Genomic DNA, 19,093 nt, shown 5'->3' on the forward strand with positions numbered 1-19,093 from the left:
TTCAACAATTACAGGTCCTCCGAGTTCTGCATTTATACAGTAACTGAAGTCCAGCCTGGAAATTACGCATTTTTGTAGTTCATATCCACTTCAAAAATCTTTCTTCAAAAAATTATGAAGAGTTTTACTCCTAAATTACAAGAAATCTTACTCCCACAAACACATGCACATACTTAAACTTATAGCAATAATTAAATAACACATAAGATATCACTTCAGTTAGAGCATAAATTTTTATTCTAATTTTGTATGCGTATCATTATTTATTCTGATGAACTATAAAATTACTCGTAATAGAACCACACCATTTAACGAATTAATACCACATCACTTAAGATAAAATGTACTACTTAAAAAAGATAAAATTAGTGCATTTCTCCTAAAATAAATTGGAGATTCATTTATAAAATAGAATAATTTTGTACTATATTTACTCCTTTTCCCGTGCATTCAAGCAAAATAAGCAAATATATAATGATAATTTGTAATTTCTGAATGCAGTTTGGATAAATTTACGTTCAATAGCTTTTTCGTTTCTTCTAAATAGTGACATAATTTTAATTAATAAATCAAGTTGATCATGATGAACAGAACCTATTTTAACAGTTAATATATTACAAAAACAAATGAGTGATCACGTGACAATCTAAAGCAAATCCCATACATGCATGCTGTAGAAATCTTTAACTGCAACCAAATTTTCTCCTTAATTTCGCCCGAAAAGAAAAAGAAAAAAGGGAAAGAAGAGTTACCCGCTGATGGTCAGTTAGTTATAGTGGAAACCTAGAGCTTTTAACGGTCGGATATTAGGCCAACTAGGTGAATGTCCAAAACAAAACCGGAAGGAAATCGTTTCATACTTTGATGTTTCTAATAAAGAGAATGACAGACCAATTCTATAAGGAAAAAGCACGTTTGGAACTTTCTAAGCAATTAAGCCAAACCAAAGCCATCTCTCCGGTCGTTTAATTATTGCCAACGCAGTCAATTCAACTCTTGTATTAAATACAGATATTTATATATATCTATATAAAACTATAGCAGGCTTTCAACTTGCCAGCCTAAGCAGTAGCCACCATTCTCTCATTCAATTCAACTCTTTCTCCTCTATTCTAAGTCTCTCTATACAATACCAGTTTTCCCCCCTCACCCTCAGGTTTTTGCTTTGTTTTATTTTTATTTTTTTCTTTTTTATGCATTAATTATTGAGAATATTATTCATCTGATTGGTTGTCTCTTTTGTTGTTTGGTGCGTGTTTCAATATAGTTTGATGGCAGCACATCCGGCTTATGCCGAAACGATGTCGTTTGGGGGATCAAATCATGGTCAGGGCCAAGTAGCTGTTCCTTTTGAGACCCATCAAGGGTCTTTAAAAGTTCTGCTCTTGCATGGGAATTTAGATGTCTGGGTCAAGGAGGCCAAAAACCTCCCTAATATGGACATGTTTCACAAGAAGATAGGTGACGTCTTTGGTAAGTTAAATGTAAAAGTAACCAGCAAAATTGAGAGTCACTTGTCTGATAAGATAACCAGTGACCCTTACGTCACTGTTTCTATTTGTGGTGCTGTAATTGGGAGGACTTTTGTGATTAGTAATAGCGAAAGCCCCGTCTGGATGCAGCATTTCAATGTGCCTGTTGCACACTCTGCTGCTGAAGTTCACTTTGTTGTTAAAGATAATGATTTTGTTGGCTCCCAAATTATGGGTGCTGTGGGGATACCCGTTGAGAAATTATGCTCAGGAGACAAAATTGAGGGAGCATTCCCCATTCTTAACTCGAGCCGGAAGCCCTGCAAGGCTGGAGCTGTGTTAAGTTTATCAATTCAGTACACCCCAGTTGAGAATATGAGTCTTTATTACAGGGGAGTGGGTTCCGGTCCTGATTATATTGGAGTTCCTGGTACTTATTTTCCTCTTAGGAGAGGAGGTAAAGTTACACTTTATCAAGACGCTCATGCTCATGATGGTTGCCTTGCGGATTTGAAGCTTGACGGTGGTGTGCAGTTTAACCATGAGAGCTGTTGGCAGGACGTCTATGATGCTATAAATCAGGCCCGTCGTTTGATTTACATTACAGGGTGGTCTGTCTATCACACAGTTAGACTAGTTCGGGATGGTAGTAACACGCTCATGTTAGGAGACCTCCTCAAGATTAAGTCACAGGAAGGTGTTCGGGTCCTAATTCTTGCGTGGGATGATCCTACTTCTAGAAGCATTTTGGGATATAAGACAGTAAGAAAGTGGCTGGACTAATAATACTCTTCCCAATTGTTGATTTTGTTTATCTGTTTTGTTGCTTAATTAAGACTCAAATTTATGTCCTTGTTCTGTGGTCATTTGCACTCAAATGAAGCATTGTTATTTAAGGACAGCAGTTGACTCCATATTGGATTCCAAACTGCAGTCTTGGTGCAGGATTGATCTTTGCCTCCGACTGTAAAGGGGCAGAAATAGTGTATTTTAGTTATATCTATGACAACTGCCTTGTGGGTATTAGCAGACGCAGAAATTGCATATGTGCACTCAGTTTAGGCAATATATAAGTCAATTTATAGTCTTTATTATGGTGGGAAATCTTTATTTTACTACGTCTCATTTAACAATGCTTTCTTGGTGTCATTGATGTTGCCTATGTTTGAATTAATTACCTGTAGTGTGGTGAGTGCATATGTACAAAATATGCAGTTTTATCATCAACTGAAAATCTGCATACTTCTTACTTATTCCATTTAGCATTCACATGCATTTCCTACTTCACTGGTCACTTAATAAAATTATATGATTTGTAGGATGGTATCATGAGCACCAATGATGAGGAGACTCGCCGTTTCTTCAAGCATTCTTCAGTGCAAGTTCTACTTTGCCCCCGATCAGCTGGAAAAGGACATAGCTTTGTTAAAAAGCAGGTTGGGATATAATTAGGCCCTTGAAATTTGCTTACATACCATACATAAATGATTTATGGTGTCAACGAAGTTGTCATATGCCCTTGAAATTTGCTTACATACCATACATAAATGATTTATGGTGTCAACGAAGTTGTCATATGCCACAATGATATTGACTAATCCAATTTATGCAGCATGATTGGATATAAATGTTAAAGTGCTAAGTTACATCTCATTGGAGAGTTGAACTTGTTTGTATATGGTAATTGCTTCCCTTGATTATGTTCTGAAAACAGAGGAAAGTTAAAGAAAAATGACTTAACTGGAAAAGAAGAAAGAAATTTGTAGAAAAGATTTTCTCATGTGACATATATGGTAGAGCTTAACGTTGTGGAGATAGGCAGTAGATGGATGCATAAAATGCTTTGCCACTGCGTTATTTTTTTTCTCGCTGAAGTTAGCCATTTGGCTAATGCATAGCCAATTGAGTTGTGAAATGCTTACTAGGAAATTTCACTCTCTTAGGATCTTCTTTTCCAGAGTCATTATTTTCCCTCAGTTGTGGAAATGAATGACTCTTTTTCAATATAAATGTTGTAATATAACTAATAGCCCGTTTGGGAGTGTGGTGACCAAAGCCCAATTATTAAGGTGTTTTGTAACACTTATAACTGGACTTTGACAGTTTAACAAAAAATTTTTCCTAACTTCAACTCTACAGCTGTAGCTTTTATTCCACAGCAGCTGCAGCTTAAAACCTACAACACCCCACTCCCAAACACACCCTGAATATAAAAGGTGCCATTATCAGTATGAGATCTAAATAATTGATTTTCTTCAATTTCTAGTTGGCATTAGTAGCGGTTCACCTGTGGTGATCTTGTATAAATATATGTCATATGTGTGATTGTCTCTGTATATAATGTTCAAGATCAGTATTATCTTTGACAAATTGTTTCAAATGATTTTTTGACTTTCAGGAAGTAGGAACAATCTATACACATCACCAGAAAACTGTGGTTGTAGATGCTGATGCAGGACAATTTAAAAGGAAGATCATCGCATTTGTTGGAGGTCTTGATTTATGTAAGGGTCGGTATGATACTCCTGCACATCCCCTTTTTAAGACATTAGAGACAGTGCACAAGGATGACTACTATAACCCTTCACTCCTGGTAAACATTTAACAAATGTTCCTTTTCCATTTGATCTGAACGCTTATCCATACTCTAATCTTCTCTTTTACTAGCTGAGCATCAGGGCACTCAAGAAGATGAAAGATTTGATCCTTAGAAAAATTAATCATTACTAAAATTTACTGCAATTATGTTAAGGTTTTCCTTTTCCTTTTTGTTTTTGAAACTCAATCAGGAGCCTATTGCTGGTGGTCCAAGAGAACCATGGCATGACCTGCACTGTCGAATCGATGGTCCAGCTGCATATGACATCCTTACTAATTTTGAGGAGCGTTGGTTAAAGGCTTCTAAGCCTCATGGTCTTCAAAAACTTAAAAGTTCAAATGATGATTCGTTACTCAAGCTTGAAAGAATTCCTGAAATTGTTGGGATGACAGAAGCTTCTTACCTCAGTGAGAAGGATCCAGAAGCTTGGCATGCTCAGGTACATTAGATGTCATTTAGATATTTGTTTCACTTTCCAGTACTTGCCATTTTCAGTTTTTCCTTCAATATAGATAACTTTTTGACTAAGTTTCCTCTCACTTGAAGGTTTTCCGCTCAATTGATTCAAATTCTGTGAAAGGCTTTCCAGTTGACCCTAGAGATGCTACAAGCATGGTAAGAATAAGTAATATAATTTGGTGGCTATGAGCAAATGATGATTGATCAACTGACAAATTTGTTACACTGTATCAGAACCTAGTATGTGGAAAGAATATCCTCATAGACATGAGTATACATACAGCCTATGTCAAAGCAATCCGAGCTGCCCAACACTTCATCTATATTGAAAACCAATACTTTCTTGGCTCATCATTTAATTGGGATTCTCACAGAGACTTAGGTGAGAGCATTTGTGATAACGAACAAATGAAGGATGTAAACATATCAATTCAAGTATCTAACTTGAAGCTTCAATATTCTTTTCTTTGCTCTGTGTTCTTCTTGGTGTACGGTACTAATATCAGGTGATGGTGGCTGGTGATGAGAGCATTTTTTTTTTCTTTTATTTGCAGGTGCAAACAATTTAATACCGATGGAAATTGCGCTGAAAATAGCCAACAAAATCAGAGCAAATGAGAGGTTTGCTGCATATATCCTAATCCCAATGTGGCCAGAAGGTGTTACTACAAGTCCTCAAATTCAGAGAATTCTATATTGGCAGGTAGAACCCTCACTCCTTTGAAATATGGCACTAGAAGTTTGATCGTTAATGCATCTCTTATGCTAATCTTATTTTTTATGTTTGCCGCAGCATAAAACAATGCAAATGATGTATGAAACAATTTACAAGGCTCTGGTGGAATCTGGTCTCCAGAACAAATATGTGCCACAAGACTATTTGAATTTCTTCTGCCTTGGCAATCGCGAGGCATTAGACGGGGTAGACAGCAGCAATGCTAAAGATTCCACGGCAGCAAACACTCCACAGGTACCTCCCTTTCCAGTTAAGTCATGTTTTCACCTGATTTGTCAGCTAATAAAATGTTGTATCCTTGGTAACTCAGGCACTCGCAAAGAAGAATCGGCGCTTTCAGATATACATTCATTCTAAAGGCATGATAGTCGATGATGAGTATGTCATAATAGGATCTGCAAATATCAATCAACGTTCCCTGGAAGGCACCAGAGACACCGAAATAGCAATGGGGGCGTATCAGCCACGCCACACCTGGGCGAGCAAACTCTCCAATCCTTATGGGCAAGTGTATGGTTACAGAATGTCATTATGGGCAGAGCACATTGGAGCCATTGAGGAATGTTTTAACAGACCGGAGAGTCTAGGATGTGTAAGAAGAGTAAGGTCACTGAGTGAACAGAATTGGAAACAGTATGCAGCCGATGAGGTAACACAATTGAAGGGTCACCTACTTAAGTATCCAGTTGATGTTGATCCAACGGGCAAGGTTAACGCTCTTCCTGGATGTGCACAATTTCCAGATGTGGGTGGCAACATATTGGGTTCATTTATAGCCATTCAAGAAAATCTCACCATTTGAATGAATCTTGCTTGTGCCAAATTGCCTCGTTATTTTTGTGCCAAAATGTCATCAACTGTAAGATATATTCCGGAAAATTTCAGACCATGAATATCAAATACATTTGTTATTTAATAAACATTCGAAAAGGAAAATAATAGTTTGATCAATGTCGATCCAAATTTTACTTCGTTGCCATATTCATTGAACATGTGCAGTTTCACAGTTTTGACTAGACAAAAAAATTTTTTTTTAAAAAAAAGGCAGGATCCGTACATTGATGCGTTTCTACTTTGCGTTAAAACCAGATCCATACATAGTTTTTTTAATAACTGTTTACATAAAATAAATGTAGATCGGAAATCAATTAAATAAAATATTCCGGTCATGTTCCAAAAAAAATAAAATATTCTGGTAGGCATAGAGTAGATCAGTAGGCCCCACCGGAATCGGGTCCGTTGGTGTGGTGAGTGCTTGCAGCGTTCGTTACTCTGACGTTGTAATACAACAGCCGTCGCATGAATCAGAGATGAAGGTTTTTATCGGGTGCATTGCCGGTACATCAATAACGATCTTTTCTACTCTGATTAGTTATCGAAGGCCACATCATATCCACGCGGACCATTATATCGATCAAGGCCAATTTTATTATTCCATTCCATGTGAGCGGTGGGCCAATGATTTCAATACAATTCAAATCTCAAAATGTGTTTGTGTTCAACAATTGGTTATATATAATTCATTAATTCTTAAGTTTTCCGTTATGGGTTTTGTGTTTTTAATGTTCCAATACAATTAATTATATCACCCTAAGCTGGCATTTACTACTTTTTATGTTAAAAGCTTCGGTTTACATTACATATATTTAAAAGTCACAATTCACATAATCAATATCATAATGATACTCTAAATCCTAATTCTCTTGTTGATATTTTAGCATCATTGTCCGGGAAAGAATGCGGTTATCTTGTTATGAGTCAATGGTTTTATTTAAATGATTAGTGCATGGTTTTTCCCTTTCAGTATATTGTATTGTACTTGAAACCATGTGCTTTGAATGAATCGTTTCCAATAGGGAATTTTGGTTTTATTAAAATCGGGGATAGACTAACATATTTCAATACGCTACATACAAAATAAAGTCACTTAACGTTTGTGTTTTTTAATTTTTTTAGTTTATTCTTAATTTTAATATAGTTAAAGATCCCTACTTGGAATGTTTTTATACTTTGACTTCCGTATTACATCAAACTAAAATTATTTTTAATCAATTTTTTAGATATACTATCATCACAAAGTTAGTAAATTAACATACCCATGCTTTTATATCATATTAATATTTATGACAATGTATATAAATAAACGACTAATAAATCTATCACCGCATATGGAGATGGTATTTCTTGTTTTTTTCACCTATTCAACAATCAAATTTGGATGATATAATCAATTATTTGGTTTAATAGTATTATAGAAAATATAAAGTATTCAATAAAGCATAAAGCGATACCCCAAAAATTATGTCCCCCAAGAATGGGGAGTAAGAATTATTCTCCCCCAAGAATGGGCCTAAAAAAATATACTCTAGAGAACAATAATTCTAACCCCAAGAATGGGCCCCAAAAAATATGAATTCTACCCTTAAGAATGGGCCTAAGAAAATATGTTTCCAGAATGGGGAGCAGGAATTCTACCCCCAAGAATGGGCCCCAGAAAATATATCCCCCCAAGAATGGGGAGCAGGAATTCTACTCCACGAATGGGCTCAAGAAAATATGTTCTCTCAAAATAGGGAGCAGGAATTCTACCCTAAAAAATGAGCTCTAGAAAATATGTTCCCCCATAATATGGAGTAGGAATTATACCCTCAAGATTGGCCCTAGCAGTCATGCTCCTCAAGAATAGGGAGTAGGAATCATGCTTCCCCAAGAACGGGGAGCAGGAATTAGGCTCCCAGGAATAGGAGCAGCAAAACCATGCTCTCCATTCATGGGGAGCAAGAATTAGACTGATTCCTGCTCCTCAAGAACAAAGAGAAGGAATTAGGCTCCAGTAATGGGAGCAGCAGAACCATGCTCCCCCAGGAATGGGGAGCAGGAGTTAGACTCTCCAAGAATGGGGAGTAGGATTTAGGCTCCAAGGAATGGGAGCAGCAGAACCATGCTCCCTAGAATGGGAATCGGGAATTAGGCTCCCCAGGAATGGGGAGCAGGAATTAGATGTGAAGCAGGAATTAGGCTTCCCAAGAATGGCAGAAGTCATAGATCCAGACGGTCCTTGACCCAATTCTAAATTATAGACCGCACAAGAAAAGCCAAGTCCAAATAGAGGAGCCATCATTGAAGGACAATAGAAGGACATTATTTGGCCCAAAAGCAAATTAAATAGAGTTTGATACAGATACAACGTATGAAAAGCATAAATATTTTATAATTAAAATCCTAGAGGATAGAGGAGAGTTAGATAGGGTTCAAGTTAGAAAATGACTTTATCTATAGAAGGCTATAAAAGCAGAGGTCTCTTATAGTGTAAGGATCGAAAAAAAAAATAACAAAAAGAGAGGGAGTTAAGTTGTAAGTGCGATCTTAATAAAATATTTATCTTTCTCAGCCCGTTGACGTAGGCCAAAGGTTGAACCACGTTAATTCTCTGTGTCTTTTTATTATATCGCCCCCACATAAATTAATTCTTTAAGTTGACCAGAAATTTGCGTCAACAGTTTGGCACCGTTTGTGGGGACGGTATAAAAAACATTGTTATTAAGGTCGCATCAAACTCAGTTCCTAGTCCACCAAGAAGGCAGCGTAGTAATGCTGGGTCACATCCTCCACTCACGCGGCAAGTGGTTGATTTAACGCAGAATATAGTCAGAGTTCTCCAGTATATAGAGAATCAGGAACATCGAGCAAACTCAAATCCGCCTCCGCAGGTGGAAGAAAGGCTACAGAATGACTTGAAAGATACTCTACAAGATAACAATAATAGCTCACAACGGGTTCGTCAGAAAAGCAACCCTACTAAATCAGCCAGAAGAGTAGATGTTAGTCTAAAAGGCTACATATAATGTAATTTTGATGATAACAAACATGTATCTTAAGTAAATTTAATAAATATTGTATTTCACACTTTCACTAGTTTTCTTAAGGATAATATTTATGCAAGTGAATCAAGTGAAATCAAGTTCAAGACACTCAACGGACAATGGCGAAATCAAGAATAAAGTTTAGAGTTCAACAGAAAAATTATTGCGATAAATTCTTGTAAAACTGGTATGATTTAATTGATGTATGATTTATCATTTGAGAAGCTCAAGAGATTAATTTAAATAATTATTTTTCATAAACTAAAAAAAAGTTTTATATTTATAAGATAGAGTATTTTGTGGATTTGAGTAATTTGGAATTAAATGAAAATTTTTGCAATCTTTGAATTTAATAAGTATTATTTTGAATTTCGAAGTTGGACCTTTTTGTAAATATTTTAAATAGTTTGGGCCATACTATAATTTATGAAAGTTTGAGGACCCGAATGTAATCCAAACATTTAAAATCCAAAATTAGACAGAGAGTGAGTGGCTAACCGCCTGAGGAAAATCTCATATTTTCAAATTCTTGACTAAAGTGAAATATTTTGAAAACTTTAAAAAATATGGGTATTATGTTAAATTTTGAAAAAGACCTATTTGAAAAATAATAATATATTTGGGGCCATATCACAATTTCAAAAAGGTTTGGAATGACAATCATTATTTAGAAATTCTAAAATTGGACTTGTTTATAAAGTTTTATGACATGTTGGGTTATAGTATAATTATAGAAAGTTTTGGGCCAAAGTATAATTTTGATGAACAATATTACTGTAGTAAAATTTAAATTTAACGGTAATATCACTGTTATGAGTGGCTAACTGGATAAATCAAGCGGTTAACTGCTTGGTTGCAGGAATTTATCTATAACGGCTAGTTTTCGGGCTTTAACTATAAAAATCCAACTCCAACTTCATTTTAAGAATTAATGCGAGCATAAATAAGATCATATAATATATATTGAGCTTCCAAATAGAAAAATCATTTAGATTGAATCATCATTGAGCTATATTTGCTTATCCACTCTTAAAGAGAGTTTCATTGTTGTAATTTTCATTTCTCATCAAATTATGAGTGTACAAGTGTGAGAAATACTTGAGGTGAAGAGATTGGGGGGATAATCTCTTGATTGTCAAGGTCCATTGACACCTTGAAAGTCAATTGTAAACATTTAAAATATTGGGAAGCTTGGATAGTGAAATCCTCAAGCCGGGTGAGCTTGGAGGTGTGGACGTATGCCGGGATTACCGAACTACGTAAAAATCCTTGTGTTTGTTTTCTCTTCCCTTACTCTTTTATTATTGTGCTATATTGAATTTATTATTTTTTAATTCCATTAAGGCATTAGATTGAATTGTTACGCGAATTGTTTAGCATAAAATTTAAAATCTTAATTCACCCCCCTCTTGGGTTGCGTAATTTGCATTTCATTTGGTATCAGAGATTGGTTATCTTATTAGGACTTAACAGTCTAGAGTAAAAGATTCATGACAACCCAAAATGATTCAACTTTTATAGAAGGACAATCCATAACTAGACCACCATTCTTTGACGAAAATGACTACTCGTATTGGAAAACTAGAATGAGAATTTATTTACAAGCACTAGATTATGAAAAATATTCTAATGCCGATTAGCTGACTAATGCGAAGAAATGAGCAGACCCGAACCCCTCAGAGGGTTGGAGAAAAACGAAAAATGAAGGATGAATATGTTGAAAATTGAGATAAAGAAGTAGATCAGGAGACAATATGGGACCAAGAATCCCACAAAGCAGGTACTCTGGGTATACGTTACTTAGTGTACCAAGAAAACAACTGCTCATGCATATAAGGGACTTAGATTTGTTGTGGAAACCCAAAGAAATCAGAACCATACCAAATCGAAGAGACAGAAGCAAATACTGTAGGTATCATAGAGATCATGACCATAATACTAACGACTGCTTTGATCTTGAAGAGGAAATAGAGTCTTTAATCCAGCGAGGGTATTTGAAAGACTTTGTAAAAATGAAAGAGCGCAAATATATTCAAAATGAAGCCCCTGCTGATGCGCCACAAAATATTACTGCAGTAACACCCGAACACATAGAAAACCAAAAGGTTGCAGGAGGAGCTCCTATAAGAACTATATTTGGTGGACTTGCAGGAGGATGAGACTCCAATAGAGCACGAAAAGCTCATTTACGGGAGGTTCGAGCAGCACTGGGGGCTTTACAGACAAACTTAGTGGGTAAACCCCCAAAAGAAGCTAAGATGAAACATAATATCATCACTTTCACAGAAGAAGAAGCTAGATGGATACATCAGTCACACGATGATACTCTGGTTGTTTGGATAACTCTAGCAAACAGAAAAGTTTTCAGAGTTTTAGTGGACAACGGGAGTTCAATAAATATTTTATATGCAGCAACATTTGACAAGATGAATATAGGAAGAGAAAAATTGAAGCAAATTCACACTCCATTAATTGGTTTTGGCGGAGAGTGTTTGATTCATTTAGGCAGTATTGACCTACTAGTTACCATTAGAGAACCACCTCACCAAGCTACTAAGATGGCGGGTTTCTTGGTAATGGAGCACCATTCGGTTTATAATTTTATCTTAGATAGACTAGCCCTCAATCTTTTTCGAGCAACAGCCTCAACTTACCACTTAATGATAAAATTTCCTACAGAAACTGGGACTAGAATCTTAAGGGCAGATCAAGAAGAGTCCAGAAAATGTTATGTCACAGCCTTAAAAGGCAAAATGGACAAACGAGAATGTCTTCAAGTCACGCTTGATCCTAGAGATGAGAGAAATAAACAAAGAGGATCACCAGTAAAAAAGCTAGACACCATCCAAGTGCGGTACAATGATCAAAGCAAGACAGTTCGTGTTGGGTCATCATTACCCCCCAAAATACGAAAACGGCTAGAAGATTTTCTCATATCACAATCTGATGTGTTTGCATGGTCCCATGAAGACATGTCTGCTATAGATCCAAAAGTAATAGTCCATCGGTTAAATGTAGATCCTAGTCACAAGGCAGTATGATAAAAGATGAGATCTTTCAATCCAGAAAGATACAAAGCAATAGAAGAGGAGGTCGAAAAACTTTTAAAAGCAAGCTTCATTAGAGAGGCCTACTATCCAAATTGATTTGCCAATGTAGTGATGGTTAAAAAGCTAAATGGAAAATGGAGGATCTGTATAGACTTCATCGATTTAAATAAAACATGTCCCAAAGATAGCTTTCATTTGCCTAGAATTGATCAGTTGGTTGATACTACTGCAAGGCATGAGCTGCTTACTTTTATGGATGCATATTCTAGGTATAACCAAATTCAGATGTACCCACCAAATAGGAAAAATACATCTTTTATCACGAATAAAGACATGTACTGCTATAACGTTATGCCCTTTAGGTTAAATATGCAGGAGCAACATATCAAATGTTGGTCAATAAAATGTTTTATAGCCAGATTAGAAGAAATATGGAGGTCTGCGTAGATGATATGCTTGTCAAAAGTAAAAAATTGGAAGATCATAACACAAACTTAGATGAAGCGTTCAAGATTTTGAAGCAGTATAATATGGAGTTAAACCCAAGTAAATGCGAGTTTGGAGTTTTCTCAGGAAAGTTTTTAGGGTTTATGGTAAGCCAGCGAGGAATAGAAGTTAACCCAGAAAAAATTCAAGTCCTTTTAGATATGGAGTCTCCAAAATCGATTAAAGAAGTTCAAAGGTTAACAAGAAGAGTTGCGACCTTAAACCGTTTTATTTCACGAGCGATAGATAAATGTTTACCATTCTTCAAAACTCTCAGAGGGGGGAAATAAATGGTATGGACAAGGGAATGCAAGAAAGCCTTCCAAGAGTTGAAGAGGTATCTGGGAAGTCTTTCTAATTCTCTCTAAACTAATATTGGGAGAAGATCTTTACTTATACTTGGTCGTTTCAGACTCGGCAGTCAATTCAGTATTAATAATAGAGGAGAGTAAGGTACAAAAGCCAGTTTATTATATGAGTCATGCTCTGTTAGATACCTAGACAAGGTACCTAGTTATAGAAAAAATGGCTTTAGCACTAGTAGTATCTGTTATGAAGCTAAGACCTTACTTTCAGGCTCACACCATAGTGGTGCTCATAAACCAGCCTTTGAGGCAGATAATGCAACAACCATAGGTGTCAGAAAGATTGGTACAATGGCTGTAGAGCTGGGAGTGCATGGTATTAGGTACCGACCTAGAACATCAATTCAAAGGATGGCAGACGCAGACTTTATAGCTGAATTTACTGGTAACCAGTTCAATGAGTCCAGGATTAGTGAAACAATAATACCAACCTGGAGATTATATGTGGATGGATCGTCATACCAACAAAGCAGTGGAGCAGGATTGATCTTAGTCACTCCAGAGCATACAGAGATAAGCTCTGCCTTCAGGTTTGGGTTCAAGACCTCCAACAACGAAGCAGAGTACGAGGCCTTGCTTGCTGATCTCAGGTTAACAAAAGAGATGGAGGCAGAGAAGCTGGAAATTTTTAGTGATTCACAATTAATTATGAATCAAGTTATATCCGAGTACCAAGTAAATGAAAGTATGATGTTAGTGTATCTACAAAAGGTCAAAAAACTATTAATGAATTTTGGAGAATACACTATCACTCAGGTTTCAATGGAGGAAAATAGCAAAGCATATGCCCTTGCAAGGCTGGCATTAGCCACAGATGCAAGCTTAAACGGATTAATCCTTGTTGAGTTCTTGCAAAATCCGAGTATTAATCACGAAGAGAACAAGGAGATTAATCTTATGAATACAATTGGGAGCTGGACGGATCTTATCATTAGTTACTTAAAAGATAAAAAAATTACCTGATAATAAGGATGAAGCAAGGAATCTTCCCAAGTGAAGTTCTGCAAACCATCAAGGGTGAAGTTCCATGGCTTGGGTCTGCTGAAAGAGATGTAGACATAGAAGCATGGGTGGAAGCATATGCAGAGCCAGAGCCTGCAGGATATGAACCTTCATGAGTGAAAGTTGGAAATAAAATTTCTTGCTGCAATATTAGAGCAGTTGCAGATGCTTGGTGCAGCCCTTCAGCAGGTGTATTAGTGGAAGCAGATGTAAAATGAAAGCCAGCAGTCTGAGAAAACAGAGTTTCACGAGTGCAAGATGGAAAAAAAGTTTTTGGCTGCAACCCTGGTGCAATTTGAGGAGTCTGGTACAACCCTTGAGTAATTACAGTTTCTTGAGAGGATGATCCCGTAGACTGAAAGACCGACTTATCCCTAAATTTCATGCTAATTTTTTAAGTTGGGTATTTGTCTATCTTCTTCTCTTTTTTTGTGACGTCATCCCTATGAGCCGTCACTAATAGAAGATGGAAAAAGACAAGAAAAATAAAATATTACAACCTCCCAATAACATAAAAATTATTATGCTTAAATAAAGCTCACTTGGAGATGGAATATTTGTGGAGGTAGAAGGGATAAAGCCAAAGGCAGTTAGAAAGCCTGATTGAAAAAGATATTTTCAGGACCGCAAGTTTATAAGGTCTTTAAAAACTTTATCGATTTGATGTTGCTCAGCAGGATCAATAGAGGTGCAACCCCATGATATTGTAAAAAACAAAAAAACAAAGAAAAAAAGTGAGTAGAAAAATCCAAATGAAAGGCAACGGCCCCATAAGGGGGTTGGCAAGCTCACCAATTTGAGGTTTCCTAAGCTCAATTGAACTTGGAATTTCGTACTACACTCTAAGAGATGGAATAGATTTCTCAGAAATTGCATTATCCCCCCAATCAATAGACCAATCGCGTTGGAAGCTAGGTTGGCCATCAGGAACAAATGACGCAGGAGCAAAATTTACGATAAAGAGTATTTGGTCAGAGAATATATGGCAGTAATCATCGTCATCTTCAAAGTACTCATAGTAAATAGGGTTAGAGTTATTTTCAGAATCAGAAGACATTGAAATTGTTAAAAACAGGAAGAAGAGAAGAGAATAGACACTCACTGAGTAAAGTGAAAACTAAAGGGTTGAAACTCCACGAGGTGAGCAAATGTGCAAATGATGGTTTATATAGAAATGAGAAGAGAGAGAAACAACTTGAGCTCTTATGCTTTGGGTGAAACCAGAAGTTAAGAGCTGGGGAGCAACTATTGTAGAAAATATAAAATAGTCAATAAAGCACAAAGCAATACCCCAAAAATTATGTCCCCTAAGAATGGGGAGCAAGAATTATTCTCCCGTAAGAATGGGCCCCCAAAAAATATACTCTGAAGAGTAGTAATTCTACCTCCAAGAATGGGCCCCAGAAAATATGAACTCTACCCCCAAAAACGGGCCTCAGAAAATATATTCTCCCGAGAATGGGGAGTAGAAATTCTACCCCAAAAATAGGCCCCAGAAAAATATGTTCCCCTATAATGGAGAGCATGAATTCTACCCCAAGAGGGCCCTAGAAAATATGCTCTCTCAAAATGGGGAGTAGGAATTCTACCCAAGAATGGGCCCTAGAAAATATGTTCTCTAGAATGGGGAGCATGAATTATACCCTCAAGGATGGGCCCCAGAAGTCATGCTCCTCAAGAATAGAGAGCAGGAATCATGTTCCCCTAAGAACGGGGAGCAGGAATTAGGCTCCCAGAAATGAGAGTAGTAGAATCATATTCCCCAAGAATGGGGAGCAGGAATTAAACTTTCCAAGAACGGAGAGTATGAATTAGGCTCCAAGAATGAGAGCAGTAGAACCATGCTCCCCATGGGGAGTAGGAGTTAGACTCCTTAGGAATGGAGAGTAGGAATTAGGCTCCCAGAAATGGAAAGCATGAATTAGACTCCCCAGGAATGGGGAGCAGGAGTAGAGGGTGGCAAAAGTCATGGATCCAGACGGCCCTTAACCCAGTTCTAGATTATGAACTGCACAAGAAAAGTCAAGTGTAAATAGAGGAGCTATCGTTGAAGGACAATAGAAGGACCTTACTTGGCCCAGAAGCAAATTAAATAGAGTTTGACACAGATACAACCTATTAAAGCATAAATATTTTATAATTAAAATCCTAGAGGATAGAGGAGAGTTAAATAGGGTTCAAGTTAGAAAAATACTTTATTTATAGAAGGCTATAAAAGCAGAGATCTCTCAGTGTAAGGGATCGAAAAAAAATAGTAAAAAGAGAGGGAGTTAAGTTGTAAGTGCGATCTTAATAAATATTTATCTTTCTTTATCCGTGGACGTAGGACAAATGCCGAATCACATTAATTCTTTGTGTCTTTTTGTTATATCACTCCCACATAAATTAATTCTTTAAGTTGACTAGAAATCTGCATCAACAAATAGTATAAAAGTAAATCAATCTTAATTTCTTAATATCAATTTTGGATATGAATGCAATTCATATATATAAATATGTTGAATTAGATGTCATTCTGTTGAATCTGTTCAAATATATCTTCAAAACGAATTGAAGATAGACATTTCTTCTATATTTGTGAGAATAAATTTTAAAATTATATACTACAATACATTTAATCCATGTAAATAATTAAAAAAAAATGTTGAATTGGATGAAATAAGGTCAATATTTATATATATGCATATATTTTTTTTTCCAAAAAAATCCAAAAATCCAAAGAGTACAGCAGAGGCAATCGCAAATGCAGTGCTAGAACGCGAACGAGGAATGAGGCAAAGGGGTGACCTCACTGTTACAACTAGAATCTTCGCACATCCGCTTCCGAAGATTTCTCTCTCCGCCAAGACATCGCTGTCCTGTCCTTTCGAAACCCCCCTCAAAAATTTAAAGATAAAAAACCTGAAAATATTTTTTTTACAAGAAAAAAATAAAATAAAATGAATTTCTGATATGATATCAGTATCAGAGTACTTGTGTATATAAATTTACATAAATAAAATACCACACACACTTTCAGCTTCTTACATGAATTGAAAGCTGAAAGCCACCCAACACACACACATAGATTCCAATCAATAGTACGAAATTCTAACAGATCCAAATTCAAATCGAAATCCGATCCAGTCTCATCTCTCCTTTGCATTCACTCACCATTACCCAATGGGTTTCCCAGCCAACGGCTCCGACGCCGGCTCCAAGCCGCTCAAGTTTCTCATCTACGGCCGCACTGGCTGGATCGGGGGCTTGCTCGGCAAGCTCTGCCAAGCTCAGTCCATTGACTTCACCTACGGCTCCGGCCGCCTCGAGAACCGCGCCTCCCTCGAAGCCGACATCGCCGCCGTCAAGCCCACCCACGTCTTCAACGCGGCCGGGGTGACCGGTAGGCCCAACGTCGACTGGTGCGAATCGCATAAGGTCGAGACCATACGGACTAATGTCGTCGGCACCCTTACGCTTGCTGACGTCTGCAGAGACAAAGGTTTGATTCTCATTAATTACGCCACCGGCTGCATCTTCGAGTACGATTCCGGTCACCCCCTCGGATCCGGCATCGGCTTCAAGGAGGAGGATACTCCGAATTTTGTCGGATCTTTCTACTCCAAGACTAAGGCCATGGTATAACTCTCTCTCTCTCTCTCTCTCATTTGATTTGACTTGACTTGCGTTGTTTCCATTTTCAAAATGGATCTATAAAGACTCAAATTGTTCATAAATTTATTTATTTGTGTGCTCAGGAATATAGATCTTTTTAATTTCGTTGCGTACAGTAGAGCACTGGATCTGATGATTTAGTTGATGGATCTACCTCATTTAGTCAATTCTGTAAATTCCTCTGCAAATTGTGATGTATTTGTTCCTGGGAAGTTAATTTTAACACTCCCATTTCGGCTTCCAGCACTTTGCTTATGTGGACTATTGCAGGCAAACAAGCTGTGCTGATGTCACCTTAGGGAAAGCCGTAAACAAGCATTATTAGCTGGGTTCTTTTAGTAATGTGACTTAGTCACTAACAAAGATAGATCCTGGTTTTTAAATTAGCTAGCTGGAAAATTTTAGCTCATGATCCACAAAAAATATATAGCTTTATTGTATGCTTTATCCATGGAGACGAGTGTTAACTTGCATTTTATTTTTTTGTTGGCATATTTTGTGATGTTATAATGGCAGCCTTGTCACAGTTATACCAGTACAGTTGTTCTCACGCCGTGGTTGTTTTCTGATTCATGACAGGTGGAAGAGTTGCTCAAGAATTTTGAGAATGTCTGTACTTTGCGTGTCAGGATGCCGATCTCATCAGATTTATCCAATCCTCGCAACTTCATCACAAAGATCACTCGATATGAAAAGGTAGTCAACATTCCAAACTCAATGACTATCTTGGATGAGCTTCTTCCAATTTCCATTGAGATGGCAAAGAGAAACCTCACTGGAATTTGGAACTTTACGAACCCCGGTGTGGTGAGCCACAATGAGATTCTGGAGATTTATCGGCAGTACATAGACCCCAACTTCACTTGGAAAAATTTTACCTTGGAAGAGCAGGCAAAGGTGATTGTTGCCCCAAGGAGCAACAACGAGCTTGATGCCAGTAAATTGAAGACGGAATTCCCTGAGCTCTTGTCCATTAAGGAGTCCCTCATCAAATATGTTTTTGAGCCAAACAAGAAGACCACTGGAGTGTGAAACTCTTTAGGTTTGAGGTTTTTCAGTTTCCCTATTTATTGAATTTTGTTTACGCAGGTTGATGTGATCCCAATGCTATTTTCCTCGTCCCAGTACAACATGCATGATTACTCCTCCTTGTATCTCAACGCTGTATTCACAACTCAATCTTGAATAAATTAGCCAAAAGTGATTTGTTAAGTAGAATTTTTTTTTTTTTTTGGTAAATTGATTGATGTACTGCTTGCATGGCTGAGGACAATGTTTGTTCTGTTCTTGGCTTTGTTATGTTGTAATCTGCAATGATTTGTTATTGCCATTTGTTTGGCCTATCGAGCTGATATATATAGACATATATCAGAGAAAGAGAATGGTAGCCTTTTATGTTTCATTTTA

The 19,093-nt window shown here is 37.0% G+C and overlaps 2 protein-coding genes across 2 annotated transcripts; both read left to right on the top strand.

The window, feature by feature from the left end:
• The first annotated feature begins 1,056 nt into the window (after positions 1–1,056).
• LOC102578045 (phospholipase D gamma) lies at positions 1,057–6,229 on the top strand. Its single transcript, NM_001288923.1, is given in 10 exon segments — positions 1,057–1,156; positions 1,268–2,234; positions 2,792–2,908; positions 3,871–4,065; positions 4,262–4,510; positions 4,618–4,686; positions 4,765–4,912; positions 5,085–5,233; positions 5,324–5,500; positions 5,577–6,229. Coding segments are annotated over 9 exon segments (2,559 nt in total). The 5' UTR covers positions 1,057–1,156; positions 1,268–1,271; the 3' UTR covers positions 6,069–6,229.
• A 10,529-nt stretch (positions 6,230–16,758) lies between these two features.
• LOC102628237 (bifunctional dTDP-4-dehydrorhamnose 3,5-epimerase/dTDP-4-dehydrorhamnose reductase) lies at positions 16,759–19,093 on the top strand. The gene is made up of 2 exons (XM_006477297.4): positions 16,759–17,650; positions 18,266–19,093. The coding sequence occupies exons 1-2, from the start codon at positions 17,195–17,197 to the stop codon at positions 18,716–18,718; spliced, it is 909 nt and encodes a 302-aa protein (XP_006477360.2). The 5' UTR covers positions 16,759–17,194; the 3' UTR covers positions 18,719–19,093.

The sequence above is a fragment of the Citrus sinensis genome, chromosome 3 (genome assembly GCF_022201045.2).
Source record: "Citrus sinensis cultivar Valencia sweet orange chromosome 3, DVS_A1.0, whole genome shotgun sequence".
NCBI classification, from domain to species: domain Eukaryota; kingdom Viridiplantae; phylum Streptophyta; class Magnoliopsida; order Sapindales; family Rutaceae; genus Citrus; species Citrus sinensis.

What these genes read in the sequence shown, in the direction of transcription:
- LOC102628237 (XM_006477297.4), top strand. Translation starts at nt 17,195, where the DNA reads ATGGGTTTCCCAGCCAACGGCTCCGACGCCGGCTCCAAGCCGCTCAAG. An exon ending in ACTCCAAGACTAAGGCCATG is followed by an intron (nt 17,651 to 18,265) that starts GTATAACTCTCT and finishes GATTCATGACAG; the next exon opens with GTGGAAGAGTTGCTCAAGAA.